The 23,238-nt window shown below is 40.8% G+C and overlaps 2 protein-coding genes across 2 annotated transcripts in view; both read left to right on the forward strand.

Moving 5' to 3' along the window:
* Positions 1 to 23,238, forward strand: part of LOC146492294 (NACHT, LRR and PYD domains-containing protein 3-like) — a 227,877-nt gene that overhangs the window by 56,469 nt on the left and 148,170 nt on the right. The gene's annotated exons all lie outside the window — the stretch shown is intronic.
* Positions 2,105 to 3,631, forward strand: LOC146492296 (dynein axonemal heavy chain 5-like). The gene is made up of 3 exons (XM_085150206.1): positions 2,105 to 3,301; positions 3,369 to 3,443; positions 3,560 to 3,631. The coding sequence occupies exons 1-3, from the start codon at positions 3,101 to 3,103 to the stop codon at positions 3,629 to 3,631; spliced, it is 348 nt and encodes a 115-aa protein (XP_085006332.1). The 5' UTR covers positions 2,105 to 3,100.

Below are 23,238 nucleotides of genomic sequence, written 5' to 3' on the forward strand. Positions count from 1 at the left end.
TGAGAATGTAGGAGTGTAAACTTCAAATATCTGCTCGGTTCGTCAAGATATCACATATTTGCAAAAGTGCTCTGACGTTTTTGGCGACGTCTGTTACCCACCATCTTGATAGCTAACCGGGAGGTCGAGGGTCATTAGAGCCGGCGAGAACAGCGGACTCCCGGCACATTGTTTTTTGGACCCCCACGGCCTTTGGCTATTCAGGTTTAAACATGATATATAAGTCACTTAGATAACGTGAAAATGTTATCATTTGGCTTTTTTCAGTGTTGTTTGTTTGGTTTGGCTGAAGTTACAGTTTTCACACAGCTGAATAAACGTCAAACAGAAAACTAATTAAACAGAAGTGTGAGACGGTCGAGAGTTTCCTCCAGTGTCCTGTTATATTTTAGATAGCAAGGAGCAGACGGCTGACTTTATTAAACTCCACCGAGACAGCGGTGACGTGGATCTGAAGGCCAGACCGTCACAGCCGCTCACTTCCCGCCTACCCGACCTTTGGAGGACCCGGCCCACGTAGACCTTGAAGGCCGGGTCCTCAGGAGGATGCAGCCTGTGAATTTAGTGAGCTGCCTCCAAGGACTTGTGAAACCCAGTGTGTTAAGGCTGCATCTCCCATCAGTCTTCTCACTGTGGTAGACAGGTTTGTGAGTCCCTGTGATGCTGGGAGTGTCCAGGACAGTCGCTCCTGATCGGGTCTCTCATGGAAAGCTGGTCCCAGGAATTCCTGGAAAATTCCTCCACAAAAGAGAACTGGGAACATAAGTGCAGAGTGACAGAGGTGCTCAGCAACCCTGCTGTTATATGGGAATATAACCAGAATAGTCGGCAACCACTTGAGTTAAGTTAGCCAAAGAGATGCGACTCAGACTGACTTCATCATGTTGGCAACGTGTCTGCATTGATAAATTCCAGTTATTCACAAATCAGAGAATAATTCCAGTCATTCAGAGACAGATTGTGATTGTTTGGAGGATGTAATCGTTTCCCTTCAGGGAGCGTGTTGGACGCTCAGTGTCCGGGTGATTAGCTGGCTGATGCAACTACTTAGAATCAGTTTGTGAATATGAAGAAAATCAGTGCAGTCACTGGACAAACTCTGATTCTTCCTAGTTTCACTCTTGTTTCAGTCCAGTGTGACTGAGGTGGTAAAAAATGATGGGAGGAGGTGATCTGACTTTTAGCCACACAGCTGTCTGCTAGAGAAAAAGCCTTTGTGCACAACTTTCTTAAAGGCAAACGGCACCATGTTCACTGCAGCTGCAGCAAACGCAGCAAAGAGTGAAAGTTGGACTGAGAATGTTGTGACTGTTTGATGAGAAAGAGCAGGGAAAACAACAGCGCTTTGTGTTCACGCCCTTTATGCGCTGATTCTGAAGCTGTTTGATGTCTCTCCAAACAATATTGACCGAACCAGCAGCAAAAGAAGATCCAAACTACGCTTCACATAAACATCGTCATGTATTCACTCTTACTTTTACTGTTTTGCTTCGACCACAGCTCTCTCTCTCTCTCTCTCTCTCTCTGTACTGTTTTCTGCATTATTGGTTGCTTGTTACGCACAAGACTACCGTTGTTTACAGCGCTGTCGGCCGACGTTTTTTTTCCCGTTTTATATACTTCCGAAAAGAAAACCTAATTTCTGCCGTTCAATACTGAACAAATGTAAACTTTTTTAAAATTATGCAAAATGCAAAACGCTTACCGCTGTAACTTCAGAGGTAATGTTCATATGTTGATTAATGGTTTTCTTTCGTTTTTGATGTACTGCAGAATATTTTTTATAAAATCCCAGGCCAGGAAAATCGCCTTCATGTTTTTCTGTGTTTTATCCTCAGCTACTTTGACACAAAGGCATCTGCTGTGATGCTCACACCTTTGATAAAGTCTTGCGTGTGTCAGCTTCCTTTTTATAGATACAAAAATATGTAAATGTACTGATCTGAATTATAATATTTCTGACTGTCAAAATTTCCCAGATTCAAATCGAAGTGAATCGAATCAATCGAATTAAATCGAATCATGGATCGAATCGATTCGGGACCTTGTGAATCGGAATTGAATCGATTCTAGAAATCAGTGACGATACCCAGCCCTACCTGTGACACGTCAGAGACGCCGTTCAAATCATAAAGAAGTTGGTTTATTGACAAAATGTAAAAAACCAAAATAATCAAGTCAACCTTCAGTTTAGAGCGAGTAGACCAATCAGGCACAGCAGCAGCTCTAGAATAAGCAACAATTTTATGTATTACAAACAACCTTTCATATACACACATACATATGGCTCATATGCTGTTTAAAAAGGGCTCAAAGACCCAACAGATTACACAAAGTATAAAAATACTTTCATTCAGACAACAGTCAGCTGTGCATGAGACAGAGAGCCGACTACAGTTAGTAACATGGACTCACTTTGTTTCAGACACGACACAAAGTAACACAAAGCCACAAAGAGCAGAAACATCAAAAAGGAGGCAGAGCAGCAGCAACTCTCCATGAGCTGTGAGGCTAACAGCCACCCACACTTCCTGTGATGCATAATGAAAACAACATTAACCTGAAGGATGATAACATCAGAAATAAGTCTAAGCTAACGTTACACAGCGCTCACACAGCGCTGACTGTACAGGCCTCACACAGCTACGACCTGCATCCACAACACCTGATTCTACTGAACACAAACAAGTTAATGATATATGAGCAATCCAGGGAAGGCTTCCAGAAACGTGAGGCTCCAAAGACAGCTCTACAACAGCATCAGGCAGCAACAATGTTACTAATCACTGACTCTTTCATCCTTTTATACTCAATCAAAAAGTGCTGTGTTCACATTTGTTTCTGCTGAAATCCAGAGACTGAAAATGCGTCTTTTTAAAGTTTGAATAAACTGACTGAACTTCTCACGAGTCCAACCGTGAGGAACACTTCCCCCCATGACACATCACAGGAGAACGTCTCAGTGGAGGGGGGGCAGTAGCTCAGTTTAGGCAGTCACACTCAGAATCGATGCCTCCAGTCAGGGTCAAACGTGGTCCTCAGAAACCTGCAGATGTTTGGGCCAAGCTCTCACTGGTCTCTGCGTCTGTAGACTGAGCTGATGTTTCTCCAGGTGTCTGGTAAAAGGACGATGCTGCTGTCCAATGAGGCGAGGAGAGAAGTAGCCAAACAGGCGAGAGGCGTGAAGGAGGAACGGCGGGCAGCTCTGGATGCCCGACATAAATACCTGATGAGCAGGCTGGCAGACGCCGGCAGCCTGGAGGAGGCGGCGGTGGAAGACGCCATGGTCTCTGATGACAGAGTAAGTTCAGAGACGTGATCCTTCCTCAGAGTTGAACCTTTGAGTCATTAATGTCTGATTCTTCCAGTTCAGTCTGATCCATGAATTCTTTGCTGCAAACGGATCCAAGAAGCTGATTTTCTTCTATCAGGATGTCAAACAGGTAACTTTGATCACATTTCAATGACTGACACATGAAGGTCTAACCGCTCTTCATAATCTGCTGTTTGTTGCACCGTACTTTGTATTCATATCTTTTAATATCTGCCTTTCTCCCAGAGTCTGTCCTCCCGTCAGTCAGGATTTATCCACAGACGGCTTCTTCCAAGCAAATGTCCTGAACACACCTGAGCTGAGGGTTACACAGTGTGTCCTGTGTGATCTCTGGTTTATGGTGGTTGAATCTCACAAATGTGACCATCAGACCTGACGACTTATTTGTGATGTTTTAATTAAAAATATCCTGGGTGAGGTGTTTGGGGCATGTCCCATGAGGAGGAGTCTCCAGGGCAGACCCAGGACACACTAGAGAGGTTATATCTCTCAGCAGGCCTGGGAATGCCTCAGTATTGTCCTGGATATGCTGGAGGAAGTGGTTGTTAAGCAGGAGATGGATGTTTGAAATTCAAAGAAATCTAACAAAGCACTCACTAAAATGAAACCAGTTAGTTTCCCGAGCTCAACAGGTCGAACACCTGAGTTTGGTTTGCGGTGCAGTTTTTATTTCTTCTAGATAACTTGGGTTATTTGCACAGGAAGGTTTTTTAAATGTATTTCTTAAGTACGATCTTATATGGGGGTTGATTTTATAACATAACAGAATAATGTAATAACTCTAATAGAGTATAAAACATTTGCAGAATGAAGTACAAGGTGAAGAAAAGTCAGAACGTCCCTGTTTGAAAATACAGTCTCAGAAGGTCAGAGATGGACAAATTCAGCTACAAAAGCCATTTTTTTTAAAGCCATAGAGCATATTACAGACGACACAAAGAGCAAACACTGTAAACTTCTAACCACAGACCTCACACAGCTCACACACGTCAGAGTGAAGCTGTCATTTCCTGAAGCTTCCACACAAGAGAACTGGCAACAAGGTGGAGTCCTCATGGATCACTAGCAGAGAAATCTGGGTGGGTGCCAGACCACATGGACTCGACTCACTTTATTTCATACAAAGGAGCAGACTAATGCTGTCATCCTTAAAGACTAACTAGAAACAAGCAGTGCGCTCGCATCGACTCGATTTGTTTTGCAAGTTTGAAGTGAGATGGTACTTTGGAGTCAGCCTCCCGAGATGATGGCTGGCTGGTTTTTGAAAAAAATCTCATATTTATACAATGAGTAGCAGACTTTCCTGACTTGCAGAGGTCAACGTCCTCCTCAGTCATGCGCCATGAGTGGCACAGATACTATTCATCAAATAACTAACATGGCCTTGATTGTTACTCCAGAGACTTATCTGCGATGTAGCTTTATAGCATTTTCATTAGCAATCGTATGATTTGTGTTACAATGACCTTTGTGGACGGGCCTGGACCCCCAGGCCTCGTCCGTGACGCTGACGGTGAGCGCAATGTTTTTGTTTTCTTGCGCTTAAAATAACCTGATCAGCGTTCTGTGGACGGTTTGTTTACATTTCTCAAATCTGTGATTGTTCACCCGGGTTGGACACGAGCAGAGAGGGCTTTCAAGATGAAAAAGCCAACGTGAGACTTTAACGGACGACAATTGCAAGTTTTTCAATCAAACCTCCGTCACACCCTTCCTTGACCTCATCACGTTATCCACCTTAGTCAAGGAGCAGTGGTTCGGGAAAATATGCATTTGTTTTTTGGACTACTTTAAAACGTATCTCAACTAGTGATGTGCGGATCGATACTGAAATATCGATTCCTCCGATACCCGTCATTGTGTCCGGCCCCTTGGCGTGCACGCTCACAACAATGGCTGAGCGTAAACAGAGTCATGTGCAGACGTATTTTACCTCCACGAACAGCTGAGACGTGGTTTGCGATACATGTGGCAAGAATGTGAAGTGTTGTGGTAACACCGCTGACCTGGTCAAACACCTCAGAGTGAATCATATCACAGAATATGACGAGCGTATGTTGAGGCGAACTGAAGAGGAGGAGAGGGACAGGTGCTGCCAGGGCGAGACAGACGTCTCTCACGGAGTCCTTTAATGCTGCAGGCAGGCAACGTGTTCAAATAGCCACAACTTCAGGTTCTATATGATTATTCTGCATTATTAAGTGATAAGAACAAGTAATCTGATGTCCTGTAATCATTATTAACTAGACTTGCTGTAGCTTGACTTCACTAACAGTAGACAACAATCCAGCAATGAACAGCAGTCACCTCCTGGTTTAAATGCCGATTGTCTTAATGAGACCCATAAGGTATAAGGTAAACTGGATATTATGGTTGTAAACGGCCCTAGTGGCTGCTTTTTAATATGGGTTTGACTACTTTGGGAAAGGAACAATGAGAGGGTGAAAAAAATCAATCAAAAAATCAAAGATGGCGGAAAGTTATCGTTCTGAGCTGATATATATAAGCTCCAATATATGAATCCGATATAGCGTATTTTTATAATCAATAAAACAGTTTTTTTAAATATCTTTCTTTATTTTGTATAAGTTCATACTCAAGTTTTAAAAAATAAAACATTAAAGTTATTCAGTTATACCTGTATGCAAAAAATACACTGCACCCAAAATATTTCATAGTTCAGCAACACTGATCAATCTAATAAAGTTAAACTTGCTCCATCCTCCCTATTCTGGTATTTTAAAGAGTACTTAGCAGAAATATTAAACAACCTAACTAATAGGGTTGCAAACTCCCAGCAAAAAAAAAAAATCGACTTTAATTTAATGCATGTATTTAAAAAAAAAAATGAACAGAAATAAATTATTTTTCAAGAATAATTAAATAGATTCAACATCTTTCTTCAACAAAACTGCAGACTGCACAGATGGTATCTTCCCAAAGGAAAAAGTACTATAGCTTACTAGGGTATATATTAGACTTAATAGTTACTATATACAATATTAGATTTCTATACATTTTACGTTAGATAAAAACTTTGGTTGTAAGATTCAGATAATTATTTATTAAAAGAGAGACATTTTAAATGACAATAAGAAAGAAAAGTATTTCTTTGTGCCCCCCTTTTCCCTGTTAATGCCCCAGCTGGCCCCCTGGCAAAACCTTGCTAGACCCGCCCCTGCACAGTTACCAGCTGTCAGCTACTTATAGCATTAGGCATTAAAGTAATATTAAATAAATTCTAACAACAGCTTATCAAGCTTAAACGTGCTGCTGTGGTTTATCTGCTGGTTTCCTCTTTCTGGTGCAAAGTGGGAAACAAACAAGAGAGACGGAACTTGCGATCAGCTGATCATTGATCAGTTTCATGATTGAAGTAGCAGCAGGAGAGGGAGGGGGAGAGGAGACGCGGCAGTCGCTCCATATATCGGTTGTTAAGCTTAACGTGGGAATGCGTTACAAACACTGAGAGATAAACTTACAAACTTGCTTTACTTCTCTAGGATAGCTTTCACTGAGAAGAAAGGCCGATTTGGAAACATGTAGCGAGGCGCTAAATGCTCCACCAGACAACCGAGAGGTCTCTTGTTGTCACATGCAAGAAAGCATGCTGTGAAGAATATCCAGGTAGATAACTGTGGCGATATGTTGGTTATATTACTTTAAAGTGTAACTGGCTAATTCTTATTTTAGCCAACTCAAAAAGTAAAAATGGTGCAACGACCTTGAAATAACACATTTATCTCACTGAAACATGTCATTGAAATAAAAACATTTACTGAAATTAAAATAAATATACTGAATATAATATGGCTCAGATTTAATGGAATATAATTATCCTTTTGTGTTGCTGTTAAAGAAAGGGATAATGTGTGATTACTGTTTTTAAACTATGGGCTACAAACTAAATCTTTTATTATTTCTGTCCTCGGTTTTAACTCATTAATAATCATTAGGATGAAGCCCCCTAAAAAACAACGTAAAGGTCATGAAAATGTAAACAATTTGGCATTTTGATGATGCATCATCCACATTAAAAAGTATAGATCATATCAGCCCTGTACTTACTTGTATCAGATACATAAACACATAAATGTTCTTTCATGTGTTATTTACCAAGATTTGGATGGTGTTCTGCCTCGAGTTACCATAATGTCCCTAACATCACAAAAAAAGCAGAGTTGCTGCTTTCAAGAACTGCTGAAATTTTTCATTTGCCCCAATGGTTCAAGACTCAAGTTAGGCTTAAAAACACTGGGATCAGTTTAAATGGGTTCATCTGTGTCAGCTGCATCGTCACTGCTGCTCTTATGTTATGTGTTTTTGTTGAAAACTAGGTGCCGTTTGCGCTTAATGATGTCAAACTTTTTATTCACTTGTTTGCTCCTAAATACATTTCTATTGCAGGTCTTTTCCAGTTGAAAATGTGAGTGAGCACTACACAAATTACTGACACTGAAATACACTGAAAAGAAAAAAACCCAAAACTAAATCCAGACAAAAACAACTAAACGAAGTAGTTACACACGTTATAGAATATATATACTGGGCATACAAGCCTGGCCTAAGCTTTCTGTCAGGAAGACTGCAGCAGTCCAGGAGTTGGGTTAACTGTCTTTAAGTCCCACAGAAGAATTGTTTCCATCAAAGTGCTTGCCAGGCTTAATCCAAATTAGGTACAGCCATACTTGAACTTATCGTTGTATAGTATGTGGGACTATGAGCAATGGTTTTCTGGAAACAGAAACAGGCAATTTTATAATTAGTAGAGTCACAAATAACTAGAAAAACAATTGAAAACATAATGTACTCAACACAGCAATATCTCACAATATCCACAAGGGGTCACTATAGATCATATATTGCCTAAATAGCACGTCATACAAATTGCCAATCATAAGGCACGGACATGGCAAGCTAGCAACAGTTAAACTAAACAATAGAAAAGTCCTTTATTTCTAATAGCGCTGGATGTAATCACTGTGGGAGATTACAGCCACTGCTATTAACTTAGTGCCAAATAATCCTACCAACATGGTATCAAAGAACTGAGGCATAACTTTAACATGCACAAACAATTATAACAGCTTCATATGAGTCAACCTGCCAAAAGGACTAACACTTACAGGTTCATAAACACACAACTTAATCACACAAACAACTGCGATGCTCTGCAGTGGCACCTTTAGTCACTCCCACTCTGCGTGCTGAGCACATGCCTGACACTGACACGCTTATTTCCTTCGAGTGTGCTTGATTTCTGCCTCTAGACATTCTGAGGACAAGTCAGAGCAGGAAACTTGAGCACACGTGGTCTCATTAAATCAGACAGCTTGAGTCATTTAAAAAGGATCTTTTAAGCAGTGCTGTCCCTCAGCTTCATAGTAGATCCATCTATGGGATCAGTTTGAAAATCCTAGCTGTCTTCTTTCTAGTTATCATGTTACAAGATTTTAAGAAAACTTGGACGCTGATCATGAGTTGAATACCACTGATCTTCAAAATCATCCAAGCTTTTTGATAAACGCACACAAAAGTCGGGTGTCCATGCCACCTGCATGCAAGGTGACAAAAATACCCCAATCAGCCTTTCAGGCTGACAGCTAACAAAACATTTCACCAGATTTAGCTTCTTGGATATTGTGTTCACTGTACTGTGTTCAAAATGTACTTCTCATTTAATAGAAGAAATGTAATCATGTCAATATAGAGGATTTCAAATTCTCACTCCTGTTAATTAAAAAGAAGAAGAAAGTAGGATAAGACATGAGAAACTCGTTGAAAAGGACAGTCTCCATTATAGCACCTCATGGAAGCTTTGTTAGACGACCTGTCATTAAAAACTAGAAAGACCATCCAGCATCGGGAGCTTTCAGACTTCCAGGTATGACAACAAGGCTATTGCTGGTTCGCCCACTCTGACTGTGTCAGTATTTGCTCCACATACCAACTGCTCTGACCCTAAAGTAAGCCAGAATCCCACACAGCCATATGTAGGCACATTCTAACCACAAAGAATAACTGGGGATTCTTCATCCTGTAAACATCCTGAAAAACTGGTTTTGGTGGTTTGATGGGAACAGATCCTCACCTGATCAGGAATACCAACGATCACCCCCACCACTCATGTCTTGTTGGGAAATGTTTGCAGTCCTCAAGCTGTGAAAGTCATCAGGTGCAGCACTCATGAATACCATGTAAACATCCCTGTTGGTAGGACGAACAAATAACAGTGGGATTCATTCGAGAAAACAGAACTTGTTTGATTCCCTGTCTGACAAAAATAAATTAATGCAACGTAAAAATTAGATTAAAAAAAAAAAAAAATCACCAGCATCATATGTAACCAGGTCCTAAATTACATATTGTTATAATTACACAAAATTTGTTCTAAACCCCAAACTGCTCCTGGTATATCTGACTTTTAGCACCTCCAAGCCTGTAGTCATCTTGGTTATTAGTTAGGTCCCTCCCCCGTGTGTCGCTATGCGTATAGGCACTGTTAATGCTAGCATGAACAGATCATTCTTGCTGGCTTAAAAGTTGTAGTGGCTTGAGCTAACTCTCATCCCAACTGTTTATATTTGGTTATAGGAGCTGGAGTGGGCATTAATGCTCCACAATTTACAAGCTGGGACCTGCCGCTAATCCATGGTTAAAGCCTTTACCCACATCAACACTGCAGGCAGAGGCTAACACCTGCAATACTATTAATAATTACACATAACTGTAGCAACAACAAAGAGAGGCTAGAACAAGAAAGGCTTGAAACCCTTAGAAAAGACTGATCAGAGTTGGTTCAATGAACTCTGATCATGTTCATTCTGAGTTAAGCTCGTGTGTGTTTAGAGACAGAAAGCCATCATGTTACCAGGATTCTCCAGAGAAACACAGAAATAAAGAGCAGAGCCTCCATCTTCATTTAGTGGACAGAGGAATATGATCACAAATCAGTGTGGGCCAAAATTTGTATCTTAAAAACTAGGAGGGGATAAAGTTATACAAACATACTGTAATATTTTTATAATATACACTAGCAAACTTTCATGCTGTGTGTGATATTAAAAATATTGTATTGTGTGATATCACATTCTATTGTGATACAGCATTTTAATCTGACCTTTGATTTCTAAATGCTTCATTAAACTGTCAAATATACAAATATAGACAACTGTGGGATTTGTCTAAAGTATTTGCATATGCCATAGAAATGTTAGCACTCACAGTTTACTGGGCAAGGTTTATGCAAAGTTTCAACAAGACCAGTCCACTTATGACAAACGCGATCATACGAGCATTATAGTACGATGCAGTCTCTGCATGATATGACTATCTATTCAGCTGTAGCCTGACAGGGACAAAGTCTAGGAGACAGAAACTGAAGATAGACACCATTTACTGATGGACCTGTTATATTAGGTGACAATTCCACGTGAAAGTCAAAATAAATGAATACATACAGGGCAAGTCTTTTATGAGGCAAACATGATATGCATCTCACACGAAAGTGATTTAGGTGATTTTCTGTGAGAAATGTGTAAAAAGATCCGTACTCTGAATTTCAGATACTATTGATCTGTTTGTTGTGTGTCTGAGGGTTTACGCAGGGACGTTTTGTGTAAGCACTGATTGCTACAGTAGCATCCAATCAATGCTTACAGTGCAAAGAAACTGGCCTACAGTCTGACAGCTGCATTAATGTCTACACAATCTAAGAGTTTGAAAGATGGACACACGTGAGATGATCATAAATCCACAACAGAATCCTTTCTGTCCTAACAAACTGATGAGAAAATAACTGAAGCACTCGTGTCAAGAACAACAACAAAAAAGGGAAACATGCCTAACTTGGATTTCAGTGATTGTGAAAACAAACATATGCAAATGAATTTCCTCTGTGCGTGTCAGGATCTGACGGCGCCCTGACCGGTCGACCTGCCAGTGTGTGTATATTTGTGTGCGTGTGTATGTGTCTCTCCTATCACCCTGTCTTCCCCTCCGGCTCCGCTGTGTGTTAGGAGGTAACCTAGCAACAGGCTACCTCCAACCCGGAAGTGCTGTCGCCCGGAGCTGCCGCACCTGCAGCCAATCCACTAGCTGCTGCCCATCAACGACAATCTTCAGCAGGGCTACTTAACCCTTTAAGACCTACCATAGAACCAAGTCCGCCAGAGCTTATATTATATTTTTACATGCTGTGGAGCCATTTTTGGGAGCATTTCAAGTTGCTATACATCAATACAACCATTATAGCCTAGATTTTAATAATATGTATTAATTAAGTGCATAGTAATTACATAAATTGCAAAAAAGTGCAATAAACTACAAAAAAATTGAAAATCCTTTTTGTTTTTTTAACATATATTTCTAGTTAGAAAAATTTAAGAGGCTTATCCCTCAAAACTGTAAATACAAAAAAGTTGCACAAACTAGTTTCCCACCACAGGAAATTTATTTTGAGTGTCTTCATAGTTTTATTTTTGAAATACACCAATTTTTATATACTGCAGGAAAAACAAAAATAAATATTATAATGCAAATTTGCAAAAAAGCAGCATATGCATCAAAATAAACTATTTCCAGCAGTGCAATATGAGTCCTAAGCATCCCAGAAACGACACAGAAAGTCATAAAGTCAAACATAACTTTTAAAAACACCAGTATAGGCTCATTGAGGCCCGGACGGTAAAAACTACATTTCCGCGAAAATGACGTCACTTCCGGTTTCCGGTTTCATGGCGGACATGCGATAGTTCGCGCTGACGTCTAATCCAATGTAGGAAGTGTTATGAACAGCTGATCGGATCGGCAAAGCGTGTTTCTGGAATATTATGTTTTTGTTGCTGCAAGTGCTTTTTATGCAGTTTTTGCAAAGGGGAAGGAAACTGTGACCGAGGACAAGCTGATGGCATAAGATGTAAGTACAACTCCTCAGGTTTCATATGCAAAAAAAATTATTGCGTTAGCTAACGTGGTTGCAGAGCTACCGGGATTTAAAAATAGTTACGCAAAACAGAGCGTACCCACTCCAACCAGTTTTAAAGGGTTAATGGTGTGGCTGAGCGACAGACCGCGCTGGAGTATTGCACTAAGCCTGGTAGTGTTTTCGAGTCGCTAACGTTATAGAAGTACTGTCAGATCTTCGTATTCATTTTGCTGTCGTGTGTGTGTTCACCCAGGGATTGACGGAGGATTTACGGACACAAAGGAAGCACTTGGAGGAGAGACGGGCACTCACTACCACGCACGGGCTTACACGGAAGGAGGGACACACTATCACCATCGTTGCACATTTTGAACTGTTGTCACCTTGCTGCACTGTAAATAAATGCACTGTCATTATTTCTGAGCTCCGCGCCTGAGTCCACTCTTTAACAACCGTGACAGTGTGCTTTGCCTAATTCAGGAAATCACTATCAATCAAGTTGAGTGTGAGTCAGTGAGTATGTTGTGTTCACATAGACGGTTACCTCAGGGGCTAACTTACCAGATGAAATGAACCTTTATGGAACGGAAACCCAGAATTAGTTTCAAGTCACATTTTAGCTTAACCAGCATGGTGGAAAGTGCCTGTACCAGAGACATGATTGTTGCTGCTTAGGTTAAGAATATCTAGTAATGTCAACAATGTAACAAAAAAGAAGAAGAAAATCTGTGTGGGTGTAAAAGTCCCACTAAATGCGTCTCTCGGTGTACATCTAAACTATATAACGATCAACCGCCAACTGAGAGTTCAATTTAAATTTTCCTTTACAAATGTGTGTTTGTTTAGGAAGGAAAAAAATGTGTGCACACAGTGTTCGACAATATAGACTCAAAGGCAGCACCAAGACTGGCACGAGACTATTTCCACTGCACTGAGGGTGGGAACTCCAGGCCTCGGGGCCGCTGTCCTGCAGGTTTTAGATGTGTCCTTGATCCAACACAGCTGATTTAAATGGCTCATTTTGAACGTTGACATATACATCAAGGAATGGACCAGCCACTGCACTGATGGTTAAACCAGTTCAGAAGTTCATTTATCATCATGAACCACCAATTTATGAGCAGAAAACCAAAGTCCACTCCAAGATTCAGTTGCTTGTAGAAGCACGTTTAGCAGCAACAGCTCAAAGTCCTTGTTTTCTGTATGAGTATCAGTCTCTCACATCATTGGGGAGTCATTTAGGCTCACTCTTCTTTATAATGTTGCTTCACTTCATTGAGGTTTGCACAAATTTGTTTATGCAAAACTCACGACCACACTACTTCTATTAAGCTGAGCTTTAAACTTTCTAAAATATAAAACCTGCAAGACACCGGTATTTGCCAAAAAGTGATTGCTCGTATTTAAACTGCTATAAGTAACTTGTTGGGCTATAATTTGTGAAACATATGTCAAATGCTTCCCTCATGGATGACACAAAGTCATCTTGAGCCACAAACAACATTCGTGTAACAAGGTAGAAGCTGCGATCAGTTTTTGGCAGCGACTTTTATATAACCTTTATTTATGTAGTTAAAAAAATCTCATTAACATTAAAAATGTCTTTTGTAAGAGTAAGTTGGCCAAGAGGACAGCAGCAATGGCAGCAAATATTACAATAGTTCAGTAAAAATATTATAAGTGGGGATAAAGGAGCGGATTGGTTATAATGTAAGTACAATAACACAGAGTTGTAAAGACACTTGAAAAACAGATATTTTTTAAATTCTATATAAAACCCCTTTGTAAACCCTGTTCACTGAAGTCTATTTACCAACATACATAAAGATATTATACAGAAAAAATACACAGAAACATTGGAAATCACTTTTTGGCACAACACCGTAACCTCTCTAGAGGTGGTATCAATATTAATATCTCTAAACCCTATAAATGTTTCTTTTAAAGTCTGACGAAAGGAAGGAGCTGCGAGAAGTGTGCCTCTCAACCGGTGGCTCGCTCAATAACGTCTGGCTGTGCAGCTGAAACGTTTTTGACCCACCAACAGTCACACAGAGGCCACAAAATCTCACATCCGGGTTTCACTCTTTCAGGCGGAGTCTCTCTAAGAAATTCTAGTTTTAACTTCAGTTCAAATGCTTCTTCTTCTGTGAGTCGAGTCAAATTAGAACAAAACTAAATAATAAAACAGGTTTAAATGAGCAAAAAAGAAACTCTCATCTGATCATTGTTAACATACACAGTGAGCACTCATGCAGGTTCATCAAGACTTTGGTTTTCTAAAAAAGACATCTAAAGATTTGCATTAGGAAAAACTAAATAACACCTTTAAAATGTTAGTTTTCCCCTTTTTTGTTCGATTGTAACGTGATTAATACAAAATATTTTAAAGAAAACATTTTAAATAAAGAAAAACTTGCCTAATTAATCATTTTACCCTGTGATTTCTTTATTTCGCAATATTTTTTACTGATTAAACATGTTGTTTGTGTTATTGTTACGGCTGCTTTGATGGTTTATGATTCAGTTTTTGCTGCATGTTATCATTAAATACTGTTTCGCCTGGTTTGCAAGCAAAATAACATGAGACAATGTGATTAGGGCTGAGTATCAATTTCAGTTCCTACAACTGCTTCAATTCCCATTTGATCCCCGATTCGATTAAAGTTTGGAAGTCAGAAATATTCTAATTGTAATCCTTTCTCAGTACAGAGAAGAAGCTGTGCTGATTGTATCGTGATGGAAGCAAAACAGCAAAAGTAAGAGGGAAGTAATGACGATGTGTATCAAAGTAAAGCTTTGATCTTCTTTTGCTTTTACCCGGATGATGGAGAAGGAAACCGGCAGCTTCACAGTCTGTGAAATGCCTGCTTTCATTCCAGACGCCGTGTCCTGTACCTGCCGTCGGTGAACCATCAGCGCTTTGTGTTTACATCTTTGTGCGTTTACATGCTCTTCTTTGTTCTTTTAGCTGTTTGGCGGTTGTTGAAATAGTTTTGTGAAATTTAAATTGAAAAAATGAATTTAGGATTGAATTAATCAATATCACATTATTCAAACCAAAATCGATTTGAATCGGGGAAATGTTTCAAACCCAGCCCTAGTTGTGATATCAATGCGACTCATTTATTCAAAAAGATGGTTTTAAATCTCAAACGTGGAGGCAGAGCTGTGAGTTCCAGTGTTTCCATGCTGTTTCTATAGTGTATGCTGTGTCCTCAGGAGGCTGTCTGTGTGTGATCTTTGACTCAGAATAAACTGACATTCACTGACAGCATCAGAGGGAGCCTGGCTGCCTCATCCTGCTCACCTGTGTTGTGACATTTGAGCTACGCAGCACTTATTGTAGACCCACATGGTGCCTTTTGGTCCACACATTTCCAGTGTCTGACATTCCCAATGTGAGACTGGGAAAGATGAAACAGAAATGTTGCTGTGTGGTTTCAGTGGTTTATACTGAGAAAAAGAAACAGGCAGAAACAATTGAACTCAGATTGGTAATATGTTGATATTTTATCTTGTGAAAAGCTCAAATAGAATATTCTACAAAGCTGGAAGTAAAAGCCCCTTTTTAACCATGTGACTAAGAATTCAAACTGTGTTGCACTCACTCTTGTGTTCAGGGCGTCTCTCTGTGAGCCAACAGGTGACACAATGGAGGACTGCGTGCAGAGTGCATGTCTGTACTTGAAGCTGTTCTTAAGTGTGCTTTCAACACCACATGCAACACAAACAGCAGAGCGCTGCCTTCTACACACAACACAGAAACAGACTCTTCAACAGGGCCAAAGCCATGAATCAGTCATTAAACTTTTTCAAATGACTTTTTACATCTTTCTAATCATTCTTTTTTAATGTAACACATAAAAAGGGGTTAGTAAGACAGTTTTACTATCATGTAGTGTTAGTCTCAACCCGTGCAGACTCAGTCTTTCTATACCTGCCACACCTAACAACAGCAACAACAACAGCATGTTGCATGTGTGCATTAGATTCATTTGTCTTAAACTACCTCTGTCCTGAACAGACAAGTCTGTGAGTGGAGTGGAATTACTCTCCTGTATGGCTCAGCTGAACTCACATGCAGCACCGACAGTATCATAGTTCCCTGAAGGGAGGAAACTTGCTCAGAGAAAGGACTCAAGCATTAAAAGTGTCTGGTCGTGTGTTGGTTTTATTTTTCATCATCCCCTATCACCGACCACAGCTCGTGACAAGAATCATGATGTTTGTTCTGAGTCCAAAGGAAGAAACCAGCATCTGGTGACGTCCATGAGTTCAAGACTTCAGGCTGTCATTGCCACTTAAGAGTTTTTGAACCAAGTATTAGAAATTAACTTTTTATTTAGTAATTGAATTTGTCCAATTACTTTTGAGGGCCTGAAATGAAGGGATTGTTCTAAAAATGCTTTAGTTCCTCACATTTTAATGCAACCCACTGAATTAAAGCTGAAACTACATCTGAGTTGTATCATTTCAAATTCATTGTTGTAATTTACAGAAGCAAAGTTAGAGAAAGTTGTTTCTGTCCAAAGTCTTATAGACATAACTGTATGATTTTCAATGATTTCAAGGACAGCTGAAGATAAAAAGTATTCAACAAGGAGAGACCAGGAATTAGTGACGTGCAGAGTTTGAATAAGAAGCTGTAATTAGACTGAATGCAAGACGAGAGCAAAGCCATGGCAACAGCAGGAAGTGGAACAGGACCTGCGTGTGTCCATGAAGCTCAATGTTTTTGTGCACAGATCACATGCAGTCTGAAGTGTTGTGCAGTCCAGACTGTATATTTTGCTGAGTGAAATACAAAAGCTTCCTTTATGGGTGGAAAAGAAACTGTTTCAGTGTCAAATGAAACACTTTGTGTTGATTTCAACTCCCAGAACTGAGTTCAGCTGAGCTCCACAGTGCAACAATTAGACTCCACTCTGTTTTCTCTGCTTTGTAACAGCAACAGGCTGTTTAGGCCAAGATTTGCTAAAAGGCTCAAAACAGCGCTTACAGACATGGTTTGTTTTTTGGGCCAATTACAAAAGTTCTGCTGTTTTCTAAACACAGGAGATGTGAGTTCAAATCTATAAAACACAAAAATAAGACATGCTTATTTGTATTAAATATCTGGATAATGATCTGTAGATGTTAAAAACATTAATAAAACAGTTTGAATGTCCAGAATTGGGTCTTCATCAGGGTCACAAAAATCTTTGAAATTCTGTCTCTGACACACAATCCTGTCGCTGCGCTCGATTTGTAAACACTAACAGCTCTTTGACTCCAGAACCCAGTTTGTGTTGGTGCGAGGCATTAGTGGATCTCTCTCTTAGAGTAGAGTTACTACAGTTTCTTAGGAAACTGAAGAAGGCCCGTCTCCCTCCTCCAGATTCCCCGTGCAAATGTCAGACAATTCAAAATCCTGTTTGACTTTATAAAGGAGAGACACAAATGTGCAAAAATCTTGACAGAGTGCCACAGTGTCAGAGACAGTTGCACTGCCTTTGATGAGAAACACTGAGTGATAGTAAAACTAAACAATCACTGCAACACACTGATACAGGAGAAGTTATGATTGTTCTTTTAAATTGTCCTGTTGTGTAGTTTGGCTGTAGTATGCCCCCCACCCACCCCCCTTTCAAGAAGCCAGCTGTATGATCGTCCACATTAAGAGAAGGAGATAAAAGTGGGAGTCAGAACCTCCAACTTAAAGTGGAACATTAATGTCACACAAATGCAGACACAGACTCAGTGCCATTTTTATATTGTTAGATTCAGAGATTTTATTGAAGTTCTCAGTTATATTAGGGACATACAGAATGCTTTCTAATGGAATAAGAGGAGAGAGTGAAACAACTGTGCCACCCTAAGGACCATGGAGTGGGATTAATGATGAGTTGTGCTGATTTGATACCAACTAATGTGTGTTGGGTGCATTGTGGGCACTGCCCAGGACCAAACCCCAAGGGACTACTGGGAGACTTAAATGCTCATGTGGGCAACAACAGTGAAACCTGGAGGGGCTCGATTGGGAGGAATGGCCCCCAGGACCTGATGTCCTCGTGGTGTTTTGTTATTGAACTTCTGTGCAAACCACAGCTTGGCCATAACGAACACCATGTTCGAACATAAGAGTGTCCATCAGTGCACGTGGCACCAGGACACTCTAGGCCACAGGTTGGTGATTTGTTAAGTCTTCTCAGTTTGTGCTAAATCATTGAGTTGATTCTCAGTACTGTTCATTAGAGTTCCTGACCTGTTCTTTCCTGTACCTAGATTGCCTGGACGCTTCCCTGACCCTGTGTGGATTGCCTGTTGCTGGATTGGCATGAGAGTGTAACGGTGTGAGGGTGAGTGGCTGAAGAGGAGTGAGCGTGCGAGCCTGGAAGAGGTGAGTGTGTGAAATCCCTTTAGTTTCCCCTTCTGGAGTCCTGGGACCCCCCTTTCCCTGCACATGTATATGTCTTGCACTGTGGAGTTTATTCCCCTTCCCACCAACCCACCTGAAGCACTGGACTTCCCACCCCCTTCAACCTGTATATATTTTGCACTCAGTATTTGTTAATAAACCTGTGAACTTTTTCCTGTTGAATCAGAGTCTGCACCCGAATCCGTTCTGGTCCGCCTTGACATTTAAATCAGTTGATAAGCATCAAATAAAGAGTCTGATATAAACTTTAGCTTCATGTATGATACATGAAGCTAAAGTTCCCATGTTTACGATTCTGACCAATCAGAAACAGACACAGGTCTATTGGCATCAGAGCCACTGATTTAATGAAGATGATTAAACATGTCAGAGGTTAGACGCAGACGAAGCAGCAGCTATAACAGAGTGTTACAGATTACTAATCTGTGTGTGTGTGTGTGTGTGTGTGTGTGTGTCTGTGTGTGTGTGTGTGTGTGTGTGTGTGTGTGTGTGTGTGTGCATAACACACAGAAATCAAAGCGATGCCCGGACAAGAGGCCACCTTTCGCTGTCCGTGTCCCAGAGCTGCAGCCATCACCCTGCTGCAGTGGAGCAGACGTGGCCTAGATCAGGGGTCACCAACACCAGGTCGCCCGCAAGGACCACGTGAGTCGCCCGTGGGCCTGCTCTAAAAATAGCTCACCATAACAACTTGCCAGTAAGCTGCATCTATTTTTATTTTTTCTTGCTATTTTTTTAATCACAATTGCATTGGTGTCAATTTGTTAGAGATAATATATAAAAATGTTTATTATTAAATTAGATCAGTGCTAGCTGGTCTCCATGGAAACAGTTGCCATGAAGACCAGCAAAGGTGAGGAGATGAGGAAAACATGGCGGAAAAAGGAAAGAAAACATATCATTTTCACAGTGAATGGGAGGAAGAGTTCTTTTTTTACCACTGTAAAAGATTCATGTGTGTGTCTCATTTGCGGGGTGACTGTGGCAACGGCAAAGCGGCACAACGTGGAGAGACATTTCCGAACGTGTCACACAAGCTACCATGCTAACTACCCAAAGGGCAGCACACTGCGAGCGGAAAAGGCCCGCGAATTAAAGGCAGGTTTGAGCAAACAGCAGTCTTTTTTCACGAGACCGGTGAAAAACTCTCAAAAAGCAACCAAAACCAAATTTAGAGCTACACATTTCACGATTAAGAAAAAGAAGGCATTTTTAGACGGGGAGGTTTTCAAAGAAGCAATGATGATAATTGCAAAAACTGTGCTTAAAGACGAGAAATATGGAAACGATTTAATCTCCACTCTCTCCGATGTCCAGCTGGGGGCAACTACAATTGTTAGAAGAGTCTCGGCTATGTCCGGGAACTTGGCCAATCAGTTGGATCAGGATCTGGCAAAGTGCAGTTGGTTTAGCATCCAGTGTGACAAGTCTGTGGACAGCAGCAGTATAGCACAACTGATGGTCTTTATCCGGATGGTATTTGATGGTTTCTCCACAAAAGAAGAACTTCTGACACTACTGCCGCTAAAGACAACTACGAAAGGAGTTGACATCTAGGAGTTTTTCGTGAAGAAAAAGGTACCGTTGGAAAAGTTGGTATCAGTGACTACTGACGGGGCTCCTGCTATGATCGGCCGACATACAGGATTCATTGCTCACTGTAAAGGTGACACAGAGTTCCCAATCTTCATTCATTACCACTGCATCATTCACCAGCAGGCGTTATGTGCAAAGGTGATCGGCTTCGAGCACGTCATGCTTCCCGTCGTGAAGATCATAAACAGCATCCGCTCCAGAGCTAAACAGCACAGAACATTCAAGGTGCTACTGGAGGAGCTGTCAGCTGAATATGGTGACCTGCTACTACATACGGAAATCCGATGGCTCAGCAGGGGACGGATTTTGCTTCGTTTTTTGTCACTTTTGAGTGAAATCAAGGAGTTCATGCAATCCAAAGGGGAAGACACATCTCTGCTGGAGGACACTGAGTGGACACTTGACCTTGCGTTTTTAACAGACATTACTGGGAAACTGAACCATTTGAACTGTGAGCTGCAAGACAAAGGTAAGACTGTTGCTGACATGATAAGTGCTTTAAATGGATTTCACGCCCAGATGAGCATTTTCTCTTTGCATTTACAGAGAAAAAATGTGCTGCACTTTCCCTCTGTGCAGATGGTGCTGAAAGACAATGCTTCTGCATCTGAGACTTTTGACAAAGTTGCAGAAAAGTACAATCAAGTCATAAACCGACTTGGTCAAGAGTTTGAGAACAGGTTTTGTGACCTTGATCAGCTTGAGCCATGTGTCTCATTTGTTTCCAATCCTTTCATGAATGTGGACACAACATGCATTGCTGAGCAACTAAGTTCAATGTTCAGCTTAAATGCTGGACAGGTGGAAATCGAAATTGTAACATTGCAAAATGACGTCAACCTCAAAGCCTATCGGGGTGCACCAAACTTTTGGTGCCTTGTTGACACAGAAAAGTACAGTGGTGTATGCACAGCAGCTATGAAGGTTGCCAGCCTGTTTGGTTCAACCTATCTTTGTGAATCAGCCTTTTCTGACATGAACTTCATCAAGAACAAACACAGCCTCTCTGATGCACATCTGCAAGACTCACTCAGGGTTGCAGTGTAAAGTTATACCCCAGATTACAACACACTGGTGAACAGTATGCAATGCCAGGTTTCCCACTAACAGACAAAGAAAGCCATATTAGATGTTCTCAGTGGCAACATTACAGTGTCATGTCAAAGTTGAATTTAATTATTGAAAAACAAATCTGTTTGTTAAGTGTAACATGTGACAATTTGCTTTAAAATGCTGCCAATTTGGTGAAAAGTTCTGTAAAATTTGAAAGTTGATTTTTGTATGTTACATACATACAAAAATAATGTATGTAACAGTGCATGATTTGTTAAAATCTGTTAGTGGTAAGTGAAAATGTTGTAGAAGTGATCACTTCAAAATGTAAATACTTGCAGAGATTTATAGAAATAGAGCGTTGCATATTCATATTTATCAGTTTCCTACCTTGTTTCCTACTTGCATTCTTTATAATTATGGTGACAAATAATTAACATAATAAGTGTCTTTACATAGATGAATATCATTAACTATTAATGATAACACATAATTAAGTTAAATTGAGGAAATTTGTTATTTGAGAAGTGTATGTCAAACTGGTAGCCCTTCACATTAATCAGTACCCAAGAAGTAGCTTGCACTTTCAAAAAGGTTGGTGACCCCTGGCCTAGATGCTCTGTTCTATCGTAACTTGTTTCAAAGACAGCAGCCTGAGTCCTTTGGAGACCGAGTGGAGTTGAAGGATGGAGACCTCACTTTGATTCTGAAGAACGTCATCATCAGCGATAACGGCACAAACAAGTGTCGGATTGTGTTCAGGAACAAAAACAGCACAGAGAGATCGTTCAGTTCATTGGGCGACAGCATGGATAGGACCGGTGCTGGAATGTAACAGAGTACATTTACTCGAGTACTTTACTGATTGAAGTATTCCTATCAGGATGTGTCAGACGTGATTGGAGCTGTGAGGATTCAGGTGTGAACACGTTTGAACACAGCCACAGGTAAAACACTGCCCAGGTAATCACCAGCAGGACCTTTAAACCTTGCTGGGTGGATCTCTGGAGCTCCAAGAAAGTCCACAGCTGAGGGGAACTTGTTTTTTGGGGCCTGGGTCACAGCGAGGACATCAGTGGAGTCCATGTTTAAGCCTCTTTGGGGAAAACGGGGAAGCTGAGCTGGTCTGTTACTGTCTGAAATAAATAGCATGAATATATGATTATTGTACAGAGCACAAAGCAGAAGGCCACGCTGCTTCAGTTCACGTCTTATTTGGTGTGTTTTCACTGAGGGTTCGGTGGCAGACACGTCTGAGCTCAGTCTGCTGTCAGAAACACTGCAGCACTCCAGGAATTCACTCACACTCTTTCAGAAAGTCCCACAGGAGCCAAACAACAGCCATAAAGGCTCGGCCTCACACCACAAGCAACATGTTCACAAAAACACTGAGCACAGCTTTTATTGTGAAATATTAGGAGGAAGCTGAGTAAAATTCTCCTTGAGGTGGAGGTCACTGAGATTCAAAGCCGTTAAAGATTGACAGCCAAAAAAAAAGAAGCAAAACTTATATGAAGAGCTTACAGAGAGCCGTCAGCCTCGGGATGGTGGGGACAGAGAGGCTGTAACTACATCTGCTGGTGTCACTGTGACCTCAGAGCAGTTTACATGAAACATGAAATGAATTACAACTTTTGTGATATTAATCCCTTTGACCAGCTCATGATGCAGAGTGTAGACTGTATCTGTGATAATGAAAATGATTTAAGGGCTCGTATATGATACGTCTATAAAAAATATAAAGTCTGTACAAATGTGAAACTACAAAGTTAAAAGCAGCAGGAACGACAGCTGTTCAAACCTGAACACTTACATCAGCCAGAAGACAGAGTGAGTCCTCCATCTCTCTGAAGGAGGCCATCGTGGTGAGCACAGATGCAGCACCAGTGTGGATGTGTCCACTCTCAC

Source organism: Neolamprologus multifasciatus, chromosome 23, assembly GCF_963576455.1.
Source record: "Neolamprologus multifasciatus chromosome 23, fNeoMul1.2, whole genome shotgun sequence".
Lineage (NCBI taxonomy): Eukaryota > Metazoa > Chordata > Actinopteri > Cichliformes > Cichlidae > Neolamprologus > Neolamprologus multifasciatus.